The sequence below is a fragment of the Gymnodraco acuticeps genome, unplaced genomic scaffold, assembly GCF_902827175.1.
Source record: "Gymnodraco acuticeps unplaced genomic scaffold, fGymAcu1.1, whole genome shotgun sequence".
Classification (NCBI taxonomy): domain Eukaryota; kingdom Metazoa; phylum Chordata; class Actinopteri; order Perciformes; family Bathydraconidae; genus Gymnodraco; species Gymnodraco acuticeps.
Window position 1 is genome coordinate 19,974 of NW_022991265.1, and position 25,523 is coordinate 45,496.

At 42.9% G+C, this 25,523-nt stretch overlaps 1 protein-coding gene across 7 annotated transcripts in view; it reads left to right on the plus strand.

Moving 5' to 3' along the window:
• The window catches only part of LOC117562053 (NACHT, LRR and PYD domains-containing protein 12-like), a 42,461-nt gene extending 18,565 nt beyond the window's left edge, over positions 1 to 23,896 (plus strand). Inside the window, exons 4-13 of one of the 7 annotated variants that reach the window (XM_034239821.1) lie at positions 1,504 to 3,265; positions 3,352 to 3,525; positions 3,868 to 4,041; positions 4,402 to 4,575; positions 6,528 to 6,701; positions 8,192 to 8,365; positions 8,729 to 8,902; positions 9,050 to 9,223; positions 21,493 to 21,539; positions 22,793 to 23,896. In XM_034239821.1, the coding sequence (XP_034095712.1) occupies positions 1,504 to 3,265; positions 3,352 to 3,525; positions 3,868 to 4,041; positions 4,402 to 4,575; positions 6,528 to 6,701; positions 8,192 to 8,365; positions 8,729 to 8,902; positions 9,050 to 9,223; positions 21,493 to 21,539; positions 22,793 to 23,352 (3,587 nt within the window). In that variant the 3' untranslated portion in view covers positions 23,353 to 23,896. The remainder of the gene's footprint in view (positions 1 to 1,503; positions 3,266 to 3,351; positions 3,526 to 3,867; positions 4,042 to 4,401; positions 4,576 to 6,527; positions 6,702 to 8,191; positions 8,366 to 8,728; positions 8,903 to 9,049; positions 9,224 to 21,492; positions 21,540 to 22,792) is intronic. The other 6 variants (XM_034239822.1, XM_034239823.1, XM_034239824.1 and 3 more) reach the window with 6 other exon arrangements.
• Positions 23,897 to 25,523: the final 1,627 nt, after the last annotated feature.

The following is a 25,523-nucleotide window of genomic DNA, read 5'->3' on the forward strand; positions in this document are numbered from 1 at the left end:
GATGGATGGATGGATTCATCAGGACTTAGGAAAAGAGACTGCTGTGCTTTGAGAATCCGACCGCACTGACACTATCCAACGTCATTATGATGCGCCAGCCGATGTTATTAAGAAGGAGACAACGCTTTATTTCATCCCAAAGTGGAAATTCAGCCCAGTTGTTCATTCGGTTGTGGTAACACACAGTACAATACACACACAGGACAGGTGAGAGAGGTCTGAACAAAACAGGCGGCCAGTCTGTCCAGCGCCAGGGAGCAGTTGGGGGTTCTGTGCCTTGCTCGAGGGCAGGAGGTGAACTGGCACCTCTCCATGAACCAGTCTACACTCCGTATAATTTTAGTCCGATCGGGACTTCAACCGGCACCCTTCGTTTCCCAACACAAATTCCTACAGAATGCGGCAGTAAAACACTCTGCTGCATTGGCTGGGAATCGGACCCGGGCGTCCAGACGAGAACTCTACCACTGAACCACCAATGCTATATTAACGAGTTTCTCCTGGTGGGACATTGGAGATATGTAATACAAGTGGGTGATGCTAAAAGCCAGTGTTGGGGATGGGATGGATCAGAGGAGTGACCAGAAAGTCATCAGTTGTGTCTGAAATGGCAGTGAGTCCTTGAGTGCGACGTTTACCCAGGAAACGGCCAATTCTGTTTTTTTCGGAATGAGGTTTGTCCTGCCGAACTGTCAGATATCTCAGGAGGGGGAGTCATGGATGAACTCCGGCTGTTTTCCACAGTGTAGGTTAGCTGCTGACTCAGTCTCAGGATGTTGAATGGGACTGATGCACACTGAGTTCAGGAGGCAGAGCTGAGGGCTTGGAGAACAGCTGTTGTTGCTCAGGTGGTCAGAAGGGGCCACAGGGACACACTGTGGAGGTTTGTCCTGACATAACATTGACCAGTTGTGATCAATGTTGCACGGAGGCAGACAGGGTCATGTTTTAAAGGGGACTGTAGGGTAAGCTCTAAACATCAGAGGAGCATATTGCTCAGCCTCACTGGGATTGCTCACTACAGATTCTGTCCTAGTCATTACTAACGGCCCAGCCCCCTACAGGTGGAAGGAGGTATCATTTGCCGTCGAACATGACTTGGTGAGGAAGGGACGGGTTATTACTGTGACCCCCCAGGGTGTCTTGTAGATGGTAGGCTACTGCAGGAGTATACTGGGACACACTAAGAGCCATCCACTTCCTGTAAACCGGAGAGAGAGCTGTGTCCACACCCTCAGTGGGTGTTGGGATCTGCTGGTATCGTGCCTCGTCTCCCAGCAGCAGGAATAAGAGTCAGTCAGGTTTAGGGCCATGGTTCTCTGTGGGAAAACTGATGGTTCTCTGTGGGGTGGAACTTATACTGGACAATGTACAGATAATTATGCAACAAGATCCAGTGACTTGATATGAGGAAAATAACCTGCTATTTGGTCAGAAATGGGTCCAATTAGAAGGAAATATGTTGATGTGTCTTTCATGTAAATGTATTTCTCATTTATTCAGATATTCTCACGAAGTGCCAAGGTGAACTCAAATCAAACCTGAAGGAAACATTTGAAAATATCACATTTATGGAAAAATCTGAATCCCTACTTAAAATCTACACGGAGATCTACATCACCAGGGGAGACACCACAGAGGTCAACAAGGAACATGAGATCAGACAGATCGAACAAGCATTCACTAAACCAGACAGATCAGAAACACCCATCATACAAGAAGACCTCTTTAAAGGCTCAACTGAAAGAGGTACACCAATCAGAGCAGTGATGACAAAGGGAGTGGCTGGCATTGGGAAAACAGTCTTAACACAGAAGTTCACTCTGGACTGGGCTGAAGGCAAAGCCAACCAGGACATCCAGTTCATATTTCCATTCACCTTCAGAGAGCTGAATGTGGTGAGAGAGAACAAGTACAGCTTGGTGGAACTTGTTCATCACTTCTTCTCTGAAACCAGAGACGCAGGAATCTGCAGGTTTGATCAGTTCCCGGTCGTGTTCATCTTTGACGGTCTGGATGAGTGTCGACTTCCTCTTAAATTCCACAACACTAAGATCCTGACTGATGTCACAGAGTCCACCTCAGTGGATGTGCTGCTGACAAACCTCATCAGGGGGAAGCTGCTTCCCTCTGCTCGCCTCTGGATAACCACACGACCTGCAGCAGCCTATCAGATCACTGAGTTTGTGGACATGGTGACAGAGGTCCGAGGGTTCACTGACCCACAGAAGGAGGAGTACTTCAGGAAGAGATTCAGAGATCAGGAGCAGGCCGGCACCATCATCTCCCACATCAAGACCTCACGAAGCCTCCACATCATGTGCCACATCCCAGTCTTCTGCTGGATCTCTGCTTCAGTTCTGGAGGACATGTTGAAAACTGAGAGAGGAGAGCTGCCCAAGACCCTGACTGAGATGTACATCCACTTCCTGGTGATTCAGTCCAAAGTGAACGTCAAGTATGATGATGGGGCCGAGACAGATCAACACAGGAGTCCAGAGAGCAGGATGAAAATGATGGAGTCTCTGGGAAAACTGGCTTTTGAGCAGCTGCAGAAAGGTAACCTGATCTTCTATAAGTCCAACCTGAGAGAGTGTGACATCGATATCAGAGCAGCCTCAGTGTGCTCAGGAGTGTTCACACAGGTCTTTAGAGAGGTGAGAGGAACGTACAAGGACAAGGTGTTCTGCTTCGTCCATCTGAGTGTTCAGGAGTTTCTGGCTGCTCTTCATGTCCATCTGACCTTCATCAACTCTGGATTCAACCTCATGGCCCCCTGGTGGTCTAAAGTCTTCAGACAAAAACCTAAACATGTTTACCAGAGGGCTGTGGACCAGGCCTTACAGAGTCCAAACGGACACCTGGACTTGTTCCTCCGCTTCCTCCTGGGTCTTTCAATGGAGACCAATCAGACCTTATTACACGACCTGCTGACACAGACAGGAAGTGGCTCACAGACCATCCAGAAAACAGTGAAATACATCAAGAAAAAGATAAGAAAGAATCCGTCTCCGGAGAAAAGCATCAACCTGTTCCACTGTCTGAATGAACTGAATGATCGTTCTCTAGTGGAGGAGATCCAATGGTACCTGAGGTCAGGAAGTCTCTCCACAGAGGATCTGTCTCCTGCTCAGTGGTCAGCTCTGGTCTTCATCTTACTGTCATCAAAAGAAGATCTGGACGTGTTTGACCTGAAGAAATACTCTGCTTCAGAGGAGGCTCTTCTGAGGCTGCTGCCAGTGGTCAAAGCCGCCAGGAAAGCTCTGTAAGTGGAGATACAACTACATTAACTAGGAACAGGTTGGGACATGAGAATAAAACTCTTTGTGTTCATTGCTGATCTTTCCCCAGGCTGAGTGGCTGCAAGCTGTCAGAGAGAAGCTATGAAGCTCTGTCCTCAGTCCTCAGCTCCCAGTCCTCTAGTCTGAGAGATCTGGACCTGAGTAACAACGACCTGCAGGATTCAGGAGTGAAGCTGCTGTCTGCTGGACTGGAGAGTCCACACTGTGAACTGGAGACTCTCAGGTCAGAGTTCAGCCGATATGTTAACTGTCATTTCTATCGACTAATTTCCAGTTTTATCGAATTGGTTAATAATACATTTCGATTTTCATTCCGTTTGTTGTTTATTTTTCTTCTTCAAAACAATAAACCACAAAACCATGATAACAATCTGATTATATTTGAAGACAGAAGGCGTCACTTATCTACATCTCAATGTATCTGACTGATTGACCAACAAAAACATGCACAGACAAACAGATGGTATCATTTGACAAAGGAACTAGAAAAGATTGTATGTTGAAACTTTGCGCTCAATCACATTTATTATTAAAGGAATGTTGTTGTGTATTAATTTCTTTCAAGGTTAACTGGCTGCGACCTGTCAGAGAGAAGCTATGAAGCTCTGTCCTCAGTCCTCAGCTCCCAGCCCTCTAGTCTGAGAGAGCTGGACCTGAGTAACAACGACCTGCAGGATTCAGGAGTGAATCTGCTGTCTGCTGGACTGGAGAGTCCACACTGTGAACTGAAGACTCTCAGGTCAGAGTTCAGCCGACATGTTAACTGTCAGATTGGTTTTGTTCAACCATTTCTATTGACTCATTTCCAGTTTTATCAAATTAGAATAATAATACATTTGGATTCTCCTTTGGCTTGTTGTTTATTTTTATTCTTCAAAACAATAAACCACAAAACCATGATAACAATCTGATTATATTTGAAGACAGAAGGCGTCACTTATCTACATCTCAATGTATCTGACTGATTGACAAACCCAAACATGCACAGACAAACAGATGGTATCATTTGACAAAAGAACTAGAAACGATTGTATGACTGAAACTTTGCGCTCAATCACATTTATTATTAAAGGAATGTTGTGTATTAATTTCTTTCAAGGTTAACTGGCTGCGACCTGTCAGAGAGAAGCTGTGAAGCTCTGTCCTCAGTCCTCAGCTCCCAGTCCTCCAGTCTGAGAGATCTGGACCTGAGTAACAACGACCTGCCGGATTCAGGAGTGAATCTGCTGTCTGCTGGACTGGAGAGTCCACACTGTGAACTGGAGACTCTCAGGTCAGAGTTCAGCCGATATGTTAACTGTCAGATTGGTTTTGTTCAACCATTTCTATTGACTCATTTCCAGTTTGTTGTTTATTTTTCTTCTTCAAAACAATAAACCACAAAACCATGATAACAATTTGATTATATTTTAAGACAGATGGCTTCCCTTATCTACATCTCAATATATCTGACTGATTGACCAACCCAAACATGCACAGAGAAACAGATGGTATCATTTGTGTAAGAGTCGGGAGGAGCTGATAATTTATTCCGGGAAATGACTCTGACCTACTAACTGACCTGACCGAAGTTATTGAGTCTCTGTAAGTTTAGTGCTTGGCTCAGATCCACCAACGGCAGCAAGATCTCACCTCTATTAACTCCTGAAGAACCAGGTTCAATTAACTGCTGTTTCAATTCAGACAACTCTCTTAAATCTGTTGAAGAGATCCTGAAGGATTTTGATATCAGTAAATGAGGTGTGGCCCTATCTAAGTGTGAGTGTGGCAGGGTGCAATCTTACCTTTGAAGCAGGAGAGGAGAGCGCAGATGTCTTTTAAGTTGTCCCAGTCCAAAAGGTGGGATCAGTTTATTTGAAGAAAAATAGGTCCAAACTAATACAGGGTTTTTACCTTCTCTCTTTACAACATTATAATCATACTAAACCTATCATGCTGGGGTTATTTTTTAATCTAAAACCTTAATTCATAGTTCATCCAAAGGGAGTTTCCTCACAGATCGACTGGGTTAATCGTCCACACACTATGGCCCGACACATGTAAGAGGTCAGTTCCTCAAAACATTCAGATTGAATTCTGACAGAACCCGAAGGGATTTCCTCATGGATTGAAGGTTTTACCATTCTTTAATCCAACCATTCACTCAGCATGCAATCCACAGAGATTTAAGCAATAGTTACCAAGTTTGAGAGAACCTTACCGAGGCGAAAACCCAGCTCTCCCCAAAGGGATCACCTCATGGATCGAAGGTTCTAACATCCACAATTCATAACTCATACATCTAAAAGTCTTCCGACCAAATCCAAAGGGAGTTTCCTCACATATCTACGGGGTTAATCATCCACACACTATGGTCCGACACATGTAAGAGGTCAGTTCCTCAAAACATTCAGATTGAATTCTGACAGAACCCGAAGGGATTTCCTCATGGATCGAAGGTTTTAAAAAACGTTCATCTAAACCATTCACTCAGCATTAAATCCACAGAGATTTAAATAGTTACCAAGTTTGAGAGAACCTTACCGAGGCGAAAACCCAGCTCTCAGGGAGAGAGCTTTACCGGGAGAGAGTATACCAGGGGAACCCCCCCCCCACTCTCTCTCTCTTTTGCTCCCTCTCCGCCAGTGTCTTTATGCTCAAAAAACAGGATATAAAAACCCAAAGACCCCTCCTCCATACCCATATTTGTGGAAACTGGGCATGGCCTCTGATGTACAGGACTGGACATGACCAGACATATTCTATTGACTATGGCATAAGACACACCTTCCCATGTTTGTGTAAAAAGGACATGACCCCTACTCGGCAGGACTTGCAAGATATTATTCTCGGCTATGACATAACCACCTTTTTGGGGCCTCAATGTGTTAAGTCAGGAGCCCCCCTCCCTGTGTACTGCTGTGAGGGGAGAGGGAAGAAACTGTCTCTATTCTCTTATCAGTGACACCCATAAATCATAATAGGCCTCACACTGAATTGAACAAACCACTTGTGTTTTGTTTATACTGTAAATATAGAAAATCATAACATATGAAACATTTGCATTGTGGGTTGTACAAGAATATAATTGACTATATTTGATTATAACTAACTTTCGTTTTAATTATTCAACCTAATATGAAGATCTCAACATTTGACAAAATAACTAGAAAAGATTGTATGTTGAAACTTTGCGCTCAATCACATTTATTATTAAAGGAATGTTGTGTATTCATTTCTTTCAAGGTTAACTGGCTGCAAGCTGTCAGAGAGAAGCTGTGAAGCTCTGTCCTCAGTCCTCAGCTCCCAGTCCTCTAGTCTGAGAGAGCTGGACCTGAGTAACAACGACCTGCCGGATTCAGGAGTGAAGCTGCTGTCTGCTGGACTGGAGAGTCCACACTGTGAACTGGAGACTCTCAGGTCAGAGTTCAGCCGATATGTTAACTGTCAGAGTGGTTTTGTTCAACCATTTCTATTGACTCATTTCCAGTTTGTTGTTTATTTTTCTTCTTCAAAACAATAAACCACAAAACCATGATAACAATCTGATTATATTTTAAGACAGAAGGCGTCACTTATCTACATCTCAATATATCTGACTGATTGACCAACCCAAACATGCACAGAGAAACAGATGGTATCATTTGACAAAGGAACTAGAAAAGATTGTATGTTGAAACTTTGCGCTCAATCACATTTATTTTTAACCTGTTTAGCCCGAAGGCCCCCGCCCGCGTGGCTGCAGGTTTTTTTTCTCACAAAACTGTGTCTCAGAGCTTCTTAACATTTGAAAACCTATTAATCTGTCATACCCACTTAACGGGAAGAAACTCAGCTAACTGACGATACAAACAATTTTTACCGAAACAAAACACAAGTCTCACAAGAATCGTCTAAATGAGCCCTGAGCGAAAAAATGCTAACACACTTAGCACAGAACTCACGGTAAAATAACTTTTATTACTTATCGGATCTGCAATAACAAGATATTGATTAGCAAGCTGAGATTCCACAGATTCCAGAAATATAAGTATCATCACTGAGCGATCAAAACTTGTGAAAGGGGAAGCAAACCCAGACATCACACCACATAGCTTTACGGAGCAAACACGGGACATTGTCTTACCTTAGCTGTTATCGATCCAAAGTTGTGTTCAATGGCATTAAAATGAGAAAAACAGGGCTGAAGGTTAATCCAATGTGTCTGTGTCACTTTGAAATGATTACTGACAATCCATCATCATATTTATGTCAAAAACTGAGTTTTCATATATAGCTGCTATGATAGCTACCAGAGTGTATGACAGCTTCCGGTTCAGGGCATTCTGGCTGAGCAGCACTCATTCACCAATGGGTAATGTTTATATGGATTTTAGGAACTTCCCCTCGATTCTATTGGCTTTAATGGTTCAAAAGAGTTGTCAATCATCAAAATCGACCGAGGGGGGCCAGAGATATGGAAAATGCACCCAAATGACCCCAGAAGTGTTTTTCTATTTCTAAATCTCTCTAAAAAGGTCAAATGTCTCTCGTTTTGCATCAATCTTGATACAGGGTACTTATTATATGTTATAGTTTGGATTCTTAAAGCTTTTAGTCTATCCCATCATTCAAGGGTGGTTTTCACTATAAGTCATGTTTTTTTTTTGGACGGACACTATAATCTTTTTTTTTTACTATGTTCAATCTGAATTTTCTCTAAAATAAAAAACATCTATATTGATTCTGACTTTTCTACATCCAACTCACAGGTTTATCATTACTTTGAGAACAAAGATTATTAATTTATCCATTTTAGAAGTGAAGATGTGGTTATTTGTTCTGAGAATGTCATTTTCGAGCCTGAGGCCTGAAAAACAGGCTCAGGGCTAAACAGGTTAAAGGAATGTTGTGTATTAATTTCTTTCAAGGTTAACTTACTGTGACCTGTCAGAGAGAAGCTGTGAAGCTCTGTCCTCAGTCCTCAGCTCCCAGTCCTCTAGTCTGAGAGAGCTGGACCTGAGTAACAACGACCTGCCGGATTCAGGAGTGAAGCTGCTGTCTGCTGGACTGGAGAGTCCACACTGTGAACTGAAGACTCTCAGGTCAGAGTTCAGCCGATATGTTAACTGTCAGATTGGTTTTGTTCAGCCATTTCTATTGACTCATTTCCAGTTTTATCAAATTAGAATAATAATACATTTCGATTCTCCTTTTGCTTGTTGTTTATTTTTGTTCTTCAAAACAATAAACCACAAAACCATGATAACAATCTGATTATATTTGAAGACAGAAGGCGTCACTTATCTACATCTCAATGTATCTGACTGATTGTCAAACACAAACTTGCAAAGACAAACAGATGGTATCATTTTACAAAGGAACTAGAAGAGATTGTATAATTGAAACCTTGCGCTCAATCACATTTAATATTAAAGGAATGTTTTTATGTATTAATTTCTTTCAAGGTTAACTGGCTGTGACCTGTCAGAGAGAAGCTGTGCAGCTCTGTCCTCAGTCCTCAGCTCCCAGTCCTCTAGTCTGAGAGAGCTGGACCTGAGTAACAACGACCTGCAGGATTCAGGAGGGAAGCTGCTGTCTGCTGGACTGGAGAGTCCACACTGTGAACTGGAGACTCTCAGGTTAGGATTCTGCATTTTATTTTCAAGCAGTTCAATTATTTTCATCCAGCTTTTTGTTCATGTTGATGAAGATGGTCCACCTCTGTATGATTTTCCTGCTCATGTGACTTTTTAAAGCACTGAGTTTACTGTATTCCCTGGTTCCAGTCTGTCAGGCTGTCTGGTCACAGAGGAAGGCTGTGTTTCTCTGGCTTCAGCTCTGAGCTCCAACCCCTCCCATCTGAGAGAGCTGGACCTGAGCTACAATCATCCAGGAGACTCAGGAGAGAAACGGCTTTCTGCTGGACTGGACGATCCACTCTGGAAACTGGACACTCTCAGGTATGGACCCACAGACTGCACAAGTACGGTTTAATACTTTTTCATTAGTGTTTATCCGTGCCTCGCGGCGGGGATGGCATCCTTCGGGGCGCCGCCGGTGTCTCTGAGACACGGAGTGCGGTTGGTCCACGTGGATCACTGTGTCTGGCGTTCCTCCGTTCATCCCGAATGAGGCGCTGGAACGGGAAATTAAGCGTTTCGGTAAGTTTGCCAGTAATCTCCGTACTGTTGCTCTGGGGTGTAAGGATGAAAAGTAAAAATGTCCAGTCTCTGCGGAGACAGGTTTTCATGTTTCTGAATTGTCCCACTGAGACACTATGTGTCCTTCCGGGTGAGGCACGAAGAGGGTTTTTATTTGCTTTATGCGAGCTCAGGGAACGTAAAGTGTTTTGAGTGCGGGGAGTCGGGTCACAAACGTGTTGCATGTCCACAGAGACGGCACGCCGCTCCGCCGGGTGCGGCTGAGCCCGGGGCAGCCGACCCCGGGTCCGCTGGGGCAGCAGAGCCCGGGGCCGCTGGGGTAGCCGAGCCCGGGGCCGCTGGGGTAGCCGAGCCCGGGGTAGCCGAGCCAGGGGCCGTCAGGGCAGCCGAGCCCGGGGTTTCCCCGACATCGGCGGTGCCTGCTACAGGACAACACGGAAGGTGCGCGATTTGGACGCGATGAGCGGTGCTAGTGGAGTACGCTAGTGGAGCACGCGCGTGAGCTGCGAGCACGAGAGCCTCGCAGCGGCGAAACTGAGGCTCCATGGTAAACTGTGGTAACATGAAGAGCCGAAACAGCCGGCACTTTAAGAGAGCCAAGCCAAATGATCATTAACGTAAAAAGACAGTATCTATAAGGGACGGCTCAAGTCAAAATTCAAGAACCCCCCCCTCCGCTCTCGGGGTGGACGCCCTCTCAGCCCTGGTCTGGCGGAAACACTGCTCCGCACCAACGCGCGGCTGGTGATGGCAACATTGGGTCTGATGCATCAATTCATGGTGCACAGACCAAGGGAGGGCTTGGGTTACCACCGGGTTGGATGGTCCCACCTCCGCACCAACGCGGGGCTGGTGATGGCAACATTGGGTCCGATGCATCAATTCATGGTGCCCCGACCATGAGAGGGTTTGGGGTGCCACCAGGCACCACCCCAGCAGGAAACGGGTTGTATGGTCAAAGGAGGAAAGAATGATAGAACCGGGGTAAAGCAAAGAAAGTGTCCGACAATAGTGATTTGTGAGGCGGCCAGAGAGTCTGTCATCTCTCGGTCCTATCCTCCAGGTAACGCGGTGGCCAGAACTGTGTGAAACAGACCAAAAAGTAAAAAAATGTCTTTAAATTCATCCATGAAAAAATGCATGAAAATGAAAAAAAAAATCCGAAAATAGAGCCTCATAATGCGGGTATAGTCCCCTGTCAACTCCCCTCACATTCCTCCAGAGTCAAAATTTGCCAGAGTTAACTTTTGTGAGGACCAGGGAAAAGGGGTGAAAATGAGAAAAAGTGTCCCAAAATAGTGCCTCAAATGCGGGTAGAGTCCTCTGTCAACTCCCCTCTCGTTCCTCCAGAGTCACAATTTGTCAGAGTAAGTTTGTTGACAACCAGGCAAAAGGGGTAAAAATGTATCCGAAAATAGTGCCTCATAATGATGGTAGAGTCCACTCAAACTCCCCTTACATTCCTCCACAGGCACATTTTCAAAGTTAAAGTTCTGTTAGAACCAGGCTGGGGGGTCTTCAGGCACAAAATCTATCCGAGCCAGAGTGCACATGGAGCGGATACATTCCTCCAGGATCTCAGACAGTCAGTTTTTTTCTGAGTGCACCCAAAAACCGGGTTTCCGATTTCGTGCAGACGGTAGTCTGAAAAGTATGAATGAATATTTTTGGTGAAACGTTTTTTCCCCTACTCCGTTGTAAGTTGTGACGGAGAAGTGGAAAAGTGTCCGGAGCTTCGGCGCCGAAGGGTTGAGATTTCTAGAGCCCCTTCCCCGTGGGCAGTTAGCCATTTTTTCGACAATTTTTTAAAACTTCATTTTTGATTATTTTAAGAAGATATTAACCGTTTTCTTCACTTTTTTCTTCTTTCCACGGTTGGGGGCGCATGGCAGGCCGCCTATGAGCACCCAAACTTGGCCTGGAACCTCCAGGATTTGTGGGCTAAGCTCCATAAACTGACAAAATCACCCAGAAATGTCACTTTTCTAGCCCAAAAATATATAATACAAATACATTTAACAGTAAGGTATCCAATTACTTATTTATTTAGTATTCCATAACTTAATAACAGAGATGGTCAAACTAAAGTGGTAGAGACATGGCAGAAATCCTACAATGAAGCGGGACATTGAACTGTTCACCCGTGAGAGGGCGATCAAGAAAAGAGAGCGAGCGGCCCCGTTGAGGGAGTTTACAGATGAGAAGACACAGAAAGACAGAAGCACAATAACAACAAGTAGGCTATATTTAGGTGTTTGTTTGTAAATAACCGACGGTATCAAGAGGATGTCCCCTGGTTTGTCCCTTATACCCTAACTGCCATGAGACAACTCAAAATCAAGTTTTCAAAATCCGACACTGAGGTGGTCTTAACGCACCGGCAGATGACAGCGCTGACAAAGTGTGTTTCCCGCAGCGAGACGCTACAATAATTGTGGGTTTATCATGTTGATTCGGCCACAACAGAACAAACAAAAACAAACTCTCGCTCTCTCCAGAGGGGCAGGTCAGCCAAAAAGGCCAAACGGGCCGTTGCCCGGGCAACATTAGCCCGTACCTGTGCACGTCCCTGTCTGAGAGGAAATCTACATTTGAAACAACTCAAGGTCAGAAGAACTCTGAGAAGAGCAGAACAATCTGTGGGGTGACTTTATGGAACGGTTTGGAGCAGGAGTTCAAACAAAGCACACATATCATTCACTTTAAAGGATGCACAGAAACACTTCTTTGGAAAACTATGAGAGCTAGAAAATGCATTTCCTGCAGAAAATGCTTGTGAATGCTGTAAACTGTGAACATTTGTGGCTGAATTTAGCTGAACATGCAGAAAAATCTGAATATGTTATTAGCTGAATGGTAGCTGCTTTTAGCTACAGAGACCAAGCAAGTGTGTTGCTGAACTGATGATGATGACAAAATGATTTGAATCAAATTGTTACCGCTCAAATGCATTGCAATTACTTTGTTGAAAACTAGAAAGTGAAATGTTAAACTGGAAGAGTATGAAAAACAGTGAAGAAGCTTAATATTTAAAAGAAAAGGTTTAAAAAAAGGTATAACAACAACATGTATAGCCTCATTGTCCTGAAATAGCTGAATAAGTTAATAGTTGAATGGTTTGTAGCTGAAAGTAGGCTGAAGGAGTTACATATCAGATGTAAGTAGTAGTGAATGAATGTTTACAAACACCTGTGTGTGTAAGCCCAGAGATCAAAGGTTACCATGGTGACAACGTTATCAAACACATGTGTACGTGAGCCCAGAGATCAAAGGTTTCCATGGAGATGTGCAGTGAAAGGAGAGCCTTTCCATTGTTCTGAATGAGAAATAAACCTCTTGCATTTCTAACTTTTGTTGAAAAAATAATACAAACCTCCAGTCTGTCTGTGGGCGTGTCTGCTCTGATTAGGTGATGTCGATCTGCCCAGCAACACCATGGTTACCAACTGCAGCACTGAGTCCAATTAACCTGTTAAGCCTGAGAGACCCCGGTACCGGGGCCCTCCCGCAACATCTTGCAGGAAACAGTGTCTGAGGTTATGTTCATTTAATAAACTATGAATGTTTTATATCCATGTAACGGGAAGAAACTCTTTTTTTTTTTTTTTTTTTTAAAACCCCCACAATGCTAACGCTGAGTGTCTGAATTAGCAATGAGCGAAAAATGCTAACAGATTACTGCACCGAAACTCACTCATGAAACCTTATTATTTATCCTTTCTGCACATCCAACACATCGATTCACATCGTGAGATGACACAGAATCGAAGGGTACATACATTATCACTATATGATAAGAACTCGCGACTTTATAAACAAAAACAGACATCAAAACATGTGGCGCTAGGTAGCTAAAAACGCTAACATGGCTTACCTGTGTCGTAGTCTGGTCAAAAGTGGTCTTCAATGGCATTAAAACGATAAAAACGCTTCTGAAGTTAATCCATAGGTTCATCCAATGTGTCTGTGTCCCTTTGAAAGGATTTCTGATCATCCATAAGCAATAAACCTGCTTTCCCGTTTCCAGATGTCAGAGCGAGAGATCAATCAATCAATCAATCAATGTTTATTTATATAGCCCAATATCACAAATGTTACATTTGTCTCAGTGGACTTTACAGTTTGTACAAAATATCAGTATGACAATACGACACCCTCTGTCCTTAGACCCTCACATCGTACAAGGAAAAACTTCCGGAGAAAACCCACAGTTTAAAGGGAACATGGGAGAAACCTCAGGGAGAGCAACAGAGGAGGGATCCCTCTCCCAGGACGGACAGACGTGCAATAGATGCCGTGTGTAAATTGAAAAGATAATACATTTGCAACATAGGTAGTCCAAATGTTTGGAAATGCATGTGTGTATAATAGGAAGATGAATCCACGAGGATATCCATCCAGGACCTATGATCCAGGACCACAGCCACGACTCGCGATCCAGGGCTCGCGATCCAGGACAGAGGAGCGCAGGATCATCCATGACTCCGGATCCCGGCGTATATAGACACCAAAAAGAAAGACATTTGGGGAAGCTGGGTTAATCGGAACATGAGAGTACACAGGTATAGACAGAGAGAAGGAAGAAGTAAGATGTCCCCCGACAAACTAAGCCTATATCAGCAAAACTAGGGGCTGGATCTAATCAGCCCTAACTATAAGCTTTATCAAAAAGGAAGGTCTTAAGCGCACTCTTAAAAACGGATAGGGTGTCTGCCGCCCGAACACAAACTGGAAGCTGATTCCACAAATGTGGAGCTTGATAAGAAAAGGCTCTGGCTCCCATTGTACTTTTAGAGACTCTAGGAACAACCAACAACCCTGCATTCTTGGAACGCAATGCCCTAGTAGGACAGTAGGGTATAATGAGTTCTTTAAGGTAAGATGGCGCCTGCCCATTAAGGGCTTTGTAGGCGAGAAGAAGAATTTTAAATTCTATCCTGTGTTCTATAGGGAGCCAGTGTAAGGCAGCCAGAACAGGAGTAATGTGGTCCCTTTTCCTAACTCTGGTTAGTACACGAGCCGCAGCATTTTGAATCAGCTGAAGCCACTTGACTGACTTCTTGGTACACCCTGATAATAAAGAGTTACAATAATCCAGCCTTGAAGTAACAAATGCATGGACTAGTTTCTCTGCATCGTTTTGAGGCAAGATATGCCTGATTTTTGCAATGTTACGTAGATGGAAGTAGGCGGTCCTTGAAATTGATTTTATGTGGGCGTTAAAGGATAAATCCTGATAAAATATAACACCAAGATTCCTTACAGTCTCACTGGAGGCCAAATTAATGCCATCCATAGTTAGTATATCCTTAGATAATTTGTTTCGTAGATTCTTCGGGCCAAGTACAATAACTTCAGTTTTGGTCGTGTTTAACATCAAAAAGTTTAAGGTCATCCACGTTTTTAAGTCCTTAAGGCAGTCTTGAATTGTATTTAGATGATTAATTTCATCAGGCTTGATTGATAAATATAGTTGAGTATCATCCGCATAACAATGAAAGTTTACAGAATGATTCCTTATAATATTGCCTAACGGAAGCATATATAATGTGAACAAAATAGGTCCGAGCACTGAGCCCTGTGGCACTCCATGGCTAACTTTGGTTTGCGTGGAAGATTCATCATTGACACGTACAAACTGAGAGCGTTCAGATAGATAGGACCTAAACCAGTCTAAAGCAGTTCCCTGTATGCCAACTAAGTGCTCTAGTCTTTGCAATAAGATATCATGGTCGATAGTATCAAATGCAGCACTGAGATCGAGCAAAACAAGAATAGAGACACGTCCCTTGTCAGAGGCTATTAGAATGTCATTTGTGACTTTAACCAGAGCTGTCTCTGTGCTATGATGTGTTCTAAAGCCAGACTGAAAATCTTCAAATAAATCATTGTTTTTTAAGTAATCACACAACTGTTTTGCGATCGCTTTCTCAAGAATCTTTGAGAGGAACGGAAGATTAGAAATAGGTCTATAGTTGGCTAAAACCTCTGGATCGAGGTTGTGCTTTTTAAGAAGCGGTTTTATCACTGCTACTTTGAATGATTGTGGAACATAGCCTGATAATAAAGACATATTCATAATATTTAATAAATAAGTGCTAATTAATGGAAAAACTTCCTTCAACAGCTTAGTTGGAATTGGGTCTAACATACACGTTGATGGTTTAGAAGAGAGAATCATTGAATTTAATTGTTCAAGGTTTATGGCTGAAAAGCATTCTAGTTTACTATCTAGTGTAATATTAGAACTTACGTTTCCGGGAGCTGTTGATAACACTATACTGGTCAAAGGCAAGAGGTCATTCATTTTGTTTCTAAGAGTAACAATTTTATCGTTAAAAAAGCACATAAAATCATTACTACTGAGTGCTATGGGAATAGAAGGCTCAATCGAGCTGTGGCTTTCTGTCAGCCTGGCTACAGTGCTGAAAAGAAATCTTGCATTATTCTTATTCTCATCTATTAATGAAGAGTAGTAGGCTGCTCTCGCTTTACGCAATGCTTTCTTATATTCATTGAGAGTAATATGCCAAATTAAACGAGATTCTTCAAGTTTAGTGGAACGCCATATCCTTTCAAGTTGTCTCGACTTTTGCTTTATTTTGCGGGTTTGGGCATTATGCCATGGAGCTAATCTATGTTGTTTTATTTTCTGCTTTTTCAAAGGAGCAACAGAGTCTAATTTTATTCGCAGCGCATCTGTAGCACTATCAACAACATGATCAATTTGGGGTGGTGTACATTTTGTATAAGTTTCCTCCCTTACATGCAGACATGCTATCGAGTTAAGTATTGGTGGAATCTCTTCCTTAAATGTGGCTATAGCACTAACAGATAGGTTTCTGCTGCAGGAGCTTTTGACTAATGCTTTGTAGTCTCGTAACAGTACTTCAAAAGTTACTAAGAAATGGTCGGATAAAGCAGGATTATGCGGTTCGACTAATAGTTGCTCAATTTCAATACCATAAGTCAGAACAAGGTCGAGAGTGTGATTATAGCAGTGGGTTGGTTTATTTACACTCTGACAAAAACCAACAGAATCTAATATAGAGTTAAATGCAACAGTAAGGCTATTTTTATCATCGTCAACATGAATATTAAAGTCACCTACGATAATTACTTTATCTGTTTTAAGAACCAAAGTTGATAAAAACTCAGAGAATTCAGATAAGAATTCTGAATAAGGACCTGGTGCACGGTACACTGTAACAAATAAGATTGGCTGCAAAGTTTTCCAGGTCGGATGCGTAAGACTAAAAACGAGACTTTCAAAGGAGGTATAATTTAATTTTGGTTTAGTATTGATAAGTAAACTTGAGTCAAAGATTGCTGCAACTCCACCTCCTCGGCCCGTGCCTCGGGCAATATGAGTATTGATATGGCTGGGTGGAGTGGCCTCATTTATGCTGACATATTCTTCATGTCTCAACCAAGTTTCAGTGAGACAGCATATATCAATATTATAATCTGATATTAAATCATTTACCAATATTGCTTTAGATGCTAGAGATCTTATGTTTAAGAGACCACATTTAATATTCCTGTTTTGTTGCACTGTAGTAGTTGTTACATTTACTTTGATTAGGTTATTATGTATGACACCTCTATTAGGTTTTACCTTAACTTGTCCTTGGGCAGACACACACACCGCTAATATTGGGTATTTTATTGGGTTCGGGATTCCTATGGATGACTGCCTAGGAGAGAGCGCAGAGAAGCGTGTAAGACTGCGACTCCGCCTCCTGGTCTCAACTCCAGTTTGTCATGGATTAAGTCCACAAAGCCCTGAAATGTTTGCCGAAATGAGATCGGCACCTTCCAAAGTAGGATGAATGCCGTCTCTCTTAATCAGACCAGGTTTTCCCCAGAAGGCTGTCCAATTATTTACGAAGCCCACATTGTTTGCTGGGCACCACCAAGACAACCAGCGCTGAAATGATGACATGCGGCTATACATGTCATCATTGATCAGATTGGGGAGGGGACCAGAGAAGATTACGGTGTCCGACATTGTCTTAGCATAACTACACACCGACTCCACATTAAGTTTGGTGCATTCTGATCGGCGTATACGAACATCATTACCACCGACGTGAATAACAATCCTACTGTATTTACGTTTATTTTTAGCCAGCAGTTTAAGATGCGCCTCAACGTCGCCCGCTCTGGCCCCCGGAATGCATGTGACTGTGGAGGCTTCGGTCTCTAATTTCACGTGTCTCATAATAGAGCTACCAATAACCAGAGTTGGCTTCTCAGCGGGTGTCTCGCTGAGTGGGGAATATCTGTTAGATACGTGAACGGGTTGGTGGGGACCTGCGGGTTTCGCGTTATGCCCCTTCTGAACAGTCACCCAGTCTCCCTGCTGCTCGGGAGTTGCCGGGGGACGGCTAATAGGAGCTACCTTTTGCCGGTCCGCACCGGCTAACATGGGCTTTACTGTAGCTGAGTTACTTTCTAAGATGCGGAGCCGGGCTTCTATGGCTATGATTCCCGCCTCCAACCTAACAACTATACTACATTTAACACATGTACCGGTACCAGTAAAGGAGGTAGGGAAGTAACCAAACATGAGACAGGAAGAGCAGGAAATAGCACCCGAGAGTGGGGAAAGAGCCATGGCTAGCTATCAAGCTAAAGTAGCTACCGTTAGCAAACCCGAAAAGAGTGTAGGCAACTGTGGAGTTACAGTCGCTAAGAGAAGGAGAGTTGTGAGTGCTTAAGCTGTAGTAACGTGTGATTACAACGTCAGGCAGTTGTCGTGATCAAGAGTTTTAAAACGATCGATTAAGTTAAGATAATAAGCTATCAGCAACAGAACGGGCACACGGGATACTCGGAGATGACAACAACCGGAAGTTACAACATGCTTACCGCAATAGTGGTCAATAATTAGGAGATAGGTTCGCTCTGATGCAAAACTGCATGTGCAAAGCCCCCACCTTTTTTTTTACCGTGTGTGTGTGAGGAAATTCCCCTTCGATTCTATTGGCTCTAACGGTCAGAAAGAGATGTCAATCAGCAAAATCGACCAATGGGTTCCAGAGAAACGGTAAAACCCCCATTTCCACCCAAATCACCTCAGAGGTGGAGTTTTTTTTTTGCTAAACCTCTAAAAAGATCAAATGTCACTTGTTTCGCATTAATCTTGATACAGGGTACTTATTATATGTTCTACGTTGGATCTGAATTTACTTTAAAATAAAAACATCTATATTGATTCTGACTTTTCTACGTCCAACTCACAGGTTTATCATTACTTTGATAAAAATGTAACCCTTTTAGAAGATATGGTCATTTGTTCTGGGAATGTCATTTTCGAGCCTGATACCTGAAAAACAGGCTCAGGGCTTAACAGGTTAAGAATGCATTGACGATTATATCTTACAATTTTGCCACATGTTCAAAAACTATGGCTCCTATAAAAAAATGAGCAGACCATGAGCATCAGGGAATCAATCAATCAATCAATGTTTATTTATATAGCCCAATATCACAAATGTTACATTTGTCTCAGTGGACTTTACAGTTTGTACAGAATATCAGTATGACAATACGACACCCTCTGTCCTTAGACCCTCACATCGTACAAGGAAAAACTTCCGGAGAAAACCCACAGTTGAAAGGGAACATGGGAGAAACCTCAGGGAGAGCAACAGAGGAGGGATCCCTCTCCCAGGACGGACAGACGTGCAATAGATGCCGTGTGTAAATTGAAAAGATAATACATTTGCAACATAGGTAGACCAAATGTTTGGAAATGCATGTGTGTATAATAGGAAGATGAATCCACGAGGATGTCAACAATCCTGTGGGAGCCATCAGGGAAGTAGTAAAGGGAACCCCAATATATGTTTGTTTTTTAGGTTTTGTGTGGTAAATGTGAAGATGGGAGCAGTTTGTCTAAAGTTTACTTCTCTCTGTTCTGAAGAAAGATCCGGAAAAATGTAACATGGGAGTCTATTGGGAGCTAGGTGGACTTGTTGTCACTCAGATCACTTTTGGGCCAGAAGGGTGATGATATGATGAAGGCAATTGAGCAGGCCAGACTAATTATGCTAATCTTTTGAAATTATTTGAATAGAGTTTATATTTTGGCTCTGAGTGATGATGTCACGCACTCTAGCTCTGAAGAGTCGTCCCATATACACCCAGTATAAAATCGAAAACGGCCTGAAAATGTACCTAAACGTTGATAAGTCAAAAAGTGTAAAATATATAAAAAATCTGAAAGAAAAGTTGTATAGCTGAAGGTCTTGTGATCATTTTAAAGTTGGAATGAAGTCTCTAGCTGAAAGTATGTGGAAGGAGAAGCATTTGGCGCAAGGTAAAAGAGGATTTGAAGGTTCCTCCCATTGAGTTCCAAAAAAGAGTTTAAAAAGCAGAATATTTCAAAAAGTATAACATATTTTGAAAACGTTGAAAGTTTCCCATCATGTGCTGAACAGGCTGAATAGTTTGAATGGTTTCTTTAGCTGAAAGTATGCTGAAGTTATTGTGAGCCAAAATATTGGCTGAAATATGAAGAGGAAGAGGAAGAATAAAGACTTGAAGAACTATGTCAGGATTCTCATGTTATGTCACGTTTGTAGTTTTGTATGTCTGGTTATGGGTGTTTTCCTCCTTGTATATTGTCTGGTCCTTCTTCCTGTGTCTTCCTCCTGTCGTTAGTTTCCCTGGTGTCTAATTGTCTGATTGTGTTCACCTGTGGCCCTTGTGTTTCTCCTCCCCTGTGTCTCGTCTCGTGATTACCCCTCCCTGTATTTAGTCTCTTCCTGTGTTCAGTGTTGATTCGTCTTTTGTTGGTGACGGAGTTCACCGGGGAGAGTTCTGTTTTGTCCAAGTTATTTGAATTTATCCTTGAAATAAAGGCATTTTTCAGCGTTATCTGCATTTGGGTCCTGCTTGCTTCACTCACCGTAACAAACTATAGTGCAATGCTGTAAACAGAAACTAATAAAGAAAGGAGATAGAAGAGGAAATGATTGTAAATATGTAAGTAGGAATAACTTGCAGAAATGATTGAAAGGATAATCATTGATCAGCAGCAGTGTTGGGTGTAACGCGTTACAGTAATGTATTACTTTTTGCTCTAACAAAGTAATGTAACGCATTACTAATGAAATGTGGGTAATATATTACCTGTTACAATAAACAGTAGTGTAACTCATTACATTTCAGAGACAGTAATATTGTAATGTAACTTTGTGACGAAGGTAACTTTGTCACTGTGGACTGACGGCCTTGTAACTCAGCACTTTAGTGAACAGTTTGCACTTTATTAGCGTCATTGCACAGTACAGTTGGTATTACATATTTGCACAAAAGTTATACTAATTATTGAGGTAGTATTTATTAACTGATTAAACCGTATTGATTGGAATGTCGTCTGGCAGGTGCCGGTCGGGTCCTCGGCTCCGCCTGGAAAGATAGGGGAGTTAGCGAGAGCGCCGAGAGGAGTTATGCTGGTGTAAGGGTGACAGCGGTTGAGAGTAATCAGGGTGCAAATAATATGTTGAGTGTGTATTAATCATGACGTTAAGTTGCATTAATTGTGTGAAGTTGACATATCACTTCCCCATGTCTGGGGCTGCTGATTGTGTGCACCTGGTGCCCTGTGTTGTCTCCTCCCCCCTCACCTGTGTCTTGTTAGTCTGTGTGTGTATTTAGGTGCTGTTTCCTTGTAACTGGGTGTGTGAGTGATCCTTGTGGCTGCAGGATGTGTTCAAGGAGAACAGCAGGATTGAGGCTGTGAACTTTGTGCACATGATTTTAATAAATGCCCACGTCGGGTTATATTTTTGGATGTTCTGCCTCCTTGCTTGGTCGGGCCGCTCAACGGTCAGCTTCACAAACTTATTACTTAATAAAGACAATAATAAGTAATATGTAATGTCTTACATTTTGGAAGTAACTTGCCCAACACTGATCAGCAGTAAGTAAGGGGGATCAATAAGCATCTGCTTCCTCCTGCTCCCTTCGGACACATAGGATTATTTATTATTATTATGAACATTGATAAATACGTTATTCTAACAATATGCTGTTATATGTGTTTCTTCCTCCAGGCTGGACCATGGTGGAGAGCAGAGGTTGAAACCAGGTGTGAGGAAGTGTAAGTGTGGATCCTTCAGTGGCGGTTCTAGATCAATTTGACTGGGGGGGCCAGTTATTTCCTGAGGGGGGCACAATAAATGCAGTTATTGGTATTTGTTTCATTACACATTATTATACGCTTACCTTTGTGTGCTGTTTGTGTCTGCGGGACCCGTTTGCAGTGTTTACTGAAAGACAATGTATTCAATTTCATTATTTTAACTTGCTTTATTTGGGGGTGAACCTTCTCTAGGGGGGTCCGGGGGCATGCAGCCCCGGGATGATTTTTTTTTTAAAATTTTGAAGTGAAAAGCATCAATCTGGAGCACTTTGAGCACAAAATGAATTTATGGAAACAGCTCTCAACACTCAGATGAAAGGGAGCCGTATACTTTTCAATAATCCAAACATCTTTAGAATATGATCACAACCAATAACAAATCATTTAAACTTGTTTATTCTTATCTTATGTTACCTAGTTAGCATTCTTTCTTTTTATTTATGCATATTTTACTAATCACTCCCCTTTCAAACTGTTTTTTTTATTACTGTCCTATAGTATAGTACACATTGGAATGATTTCTTGATTTTTTACAACACATAAAATAGATAAAGGGTTTGCTCTCTCTCTCTCTATATAGAGAGCGATCTGAGAGTCTAGAGGATCGCTATGCTCTTCTATAGAGAGAGCGATCTCGATAGGATCTCTCTAATCATCTCGATCTTCTCTCTCTCTCTCTCTCCTCTCTCTCTCTCCTCGTCTCTCTCTCTCTCTCTCTCTCTCTCGTCTCTCTCTCTCTCTCTCTCTCTCTCTCTCTCTCTCACAGAGGCTGTGTGCTCCTCCGTGGCGATGACGGCTTGCGTTAAAAAAAAACATATTTGTAAAGTGGGGGCTATTGAGGGCTTGCGAGATACCGGTAGCTCGTGATCGACGTGTTGGAGACCCCTGCTCTAATGGGTCCGACTAGAATGACAAATATCGTTACTTCCGCCTATTCAGTCAGCCAAGAAATCGTTTAATCATAAACTTTCATTTATTTTTATTTTTAGGGGGGCCACAGGGGGGTCCAAAGTCAGTGTTAGGGGGGCACTGGCCCCCCCTGCCCCCCTAGAACCGCCCCAGGTCAGCTTCTCTCTAAAGACTAAGATGATGGAGGTGGTATTTATTCATTAGAACATGACTGATCTTGAAGCTTTATAGAAAGATCACTAACAGAGAGTAAAGCCTTCAGGTGAGTCTGATGATAAACTGCTGTCTGTGTCTCTCATCAGATTCCTGTGGACTCACCTTGGACTCAAACACAGCACACAGAAACCTCATACTGTCTGAGGACAACAGGAAGGTGATATATGTGAGAGTGGAGAGGCAGCCATATCCTGATCATCCAGAGAGGTTTGACTCCTGGCCTCAGCTGATGTGCAGAGAAGCTCTGACTGATCGCTGCTACTGGGAGGTCGAGTGGAGCGGAAGGGTTCTCATATCAGTGACTTACAGAGGAATCAGCAGGAGAGGAGCCGGTGGGGACTGTGAGTTTGGATATAATGATCAGTCCTGGAGTCTGATCTGCTCTGATGATGGTGGTTACTATGTCAGGCACAATAAGAGAAGAACAGACATCTCCTCCTCCTCCTCCTCCTCCTCCTCTGGTAGAGTAGCAGTGTATCTGGATCACCCTGCTGGCTCTCTCTCCTTCTACAGAGTCTCCTCTGACACACTGATCCACCTCCACACCTTCAGAGCCACATTCACTGAACCTCTCTACGCTGGCTTTGGGTTCGTGCTCTGGTCATATGACTCCTCAGTGTCTCTGGCTGCATCTCAGGTCGGTTAAATGGATTCCTTGCGTCCCTCACTTGCGTCGTTTCCCTGCGTTTAGTCCACCAGGGAAGCATGGAGAGAGGAAACCACGAGAAGCAGGGAAATGAGTTTTAAGAGCAATAATAATAAATAATAATAATAAATGATATTTATATAGCGCCTTTCAAGGGACCCAAGGTCGCTGTACATGGTGGACAAACAAAACAAACAGACAATCAACGGGCAAACCAAAGAAATAAATAAAGGAAGCCAAGGGACCAGAAAAGGGCTAGGGCCCGAAGGCCAGGGTGAACAGGTGTGTTTTTAGCGATGATTTGAAGATGTCCAGGGAGGCAGCATTACGGATCTCGGCAGGAAGTGCATTCCAGAGGGTGGGGGCCGCAACACTGAATGCCCTGTCACCAACAGTACGGAGGTGAGAGCGGGGGATGGAGAGCAGGCCCGTGTCTGAGGACCGCAGACTCCGAGAAGGGGTGTAGGGATGGAGGAGGTCCGATAAGTACTGGGGGGCGAGGGAATGGAGGGACTTGTACGTGAGGATGAGTGTTTTGTATTGAATCCGGGACTTGACCGGCAGCCAATGTAGGTGGATGAGGGTGGGGGTGATATGGTGCCATGGCTTGGTGTGGGTGAGAAAGTAGTTATACACATACCACTCTCGTCTCATTAGTATGCATAGAAAGTGACAGGTCACACCTCTCCCTACTTATTAAGCCCCGCCCACTTCCGGCTAAACCCCGCCCACTTCCGACTAAGCCCCGCCCCTCCATAAGCCCCGCCCCTTCCACCGGAAGTCCCGCCCCACTTCCGGTTTTCAAAATAAAATGTAAAAATATTTTTAAAATGATAAAAATAAAAATGCTGCCCCTACCGGTCGCCCCCGCTTCCGGTTTTCAAAATAAAATAACATGACATTTAACAACCATGAGAAAAATAAAATGCTGCCCCTGCCGGTTTTCAAAATAAAATTTGAAAATAATTTGAAAATGATAAAAATAAAAAATGCTGCCCCTACCGGTCGCCCCCGCTTCCGGCAAAATAACATGAAATGTAACAACCAGGAGAAAATAAAATGCTGCCCCTACGGTTTTACAAAATAATAATTTTATAATGAATCACATATGCATAGGATCAATGTCTCTGCCACCTAGTCACTTCCTGTGCGCCTGTATACAGCAGTATTGACTGCAACTTACAAATACTTGCAAATAACATGAAATGTACAACCATATATTTTAAAAGTAATGTCTCAGCTCTAAAGAGCAAGGTCCCGCCACCTAACCACTTCCTGTGCCCCTGTATACAGCAGTATTGACTGTAACTTACAAATACTTGCATATAACATGAAATATACAACCATATATTTTAAAAGTAATGTCTCAGCTCTAAAGAGCAAGGTCCCGCCACCTAACCACTTCCTGTGCCCCTGTATACAGCAGTATTGACTGTAACTTACAAATACTTGCAAATAACAAGAAATATACAACCATATATTTTTAAAAGTACTGTCAATCTCACTAACTCTCTCTCTCTCTCTGCTATTCTCTGCCGTGAAAAGTTTGGTGAAACAGTCTGAAGACAAGCTAGGACACGTCACAAACCCCCCCCCCGACATCCTCTGCAGGCAAATGGTAGGGCGATGGGGAGGGGGGAACACACACACACACACACACACACACACACACACACACACACACACACACACAACACACACACACACACACACACACACACACACACACACACACACACACACCACTCACCCCCTCTTCCGTTCAGGATGTTTCTTTTCAAGTTTTTGTGAAACTGCTAAAGAAGTATTTGTTTTGCAAAAGAGGTTATTTTCAAAAGATCTTATTTAGGTTTTAATAGTGATACCTAAGGGTATTCTCTTTCAGTATATGGATTTGTGAACTAATGTGTAATTACTTTTATTAACTATAATTGCACAGGATCATTCTAAGAAGAGTGAGAGGGCTAATGAGCCAGCACCATACCTCCTCTATGCATTTTCTTGACCTGTATCTGATCATGAAAAACTTGACTCTTTTTAAAAAAGTTATTTTTCATCTATCATTTTCAACCATGCAACAAGAGATCAAATTTAAGAATAAGTAATAGTTTGTCACGATTTTACGGGAAATAGTCAGTGCGCAATGTCACATCTTAAAGACAGCTTTAACT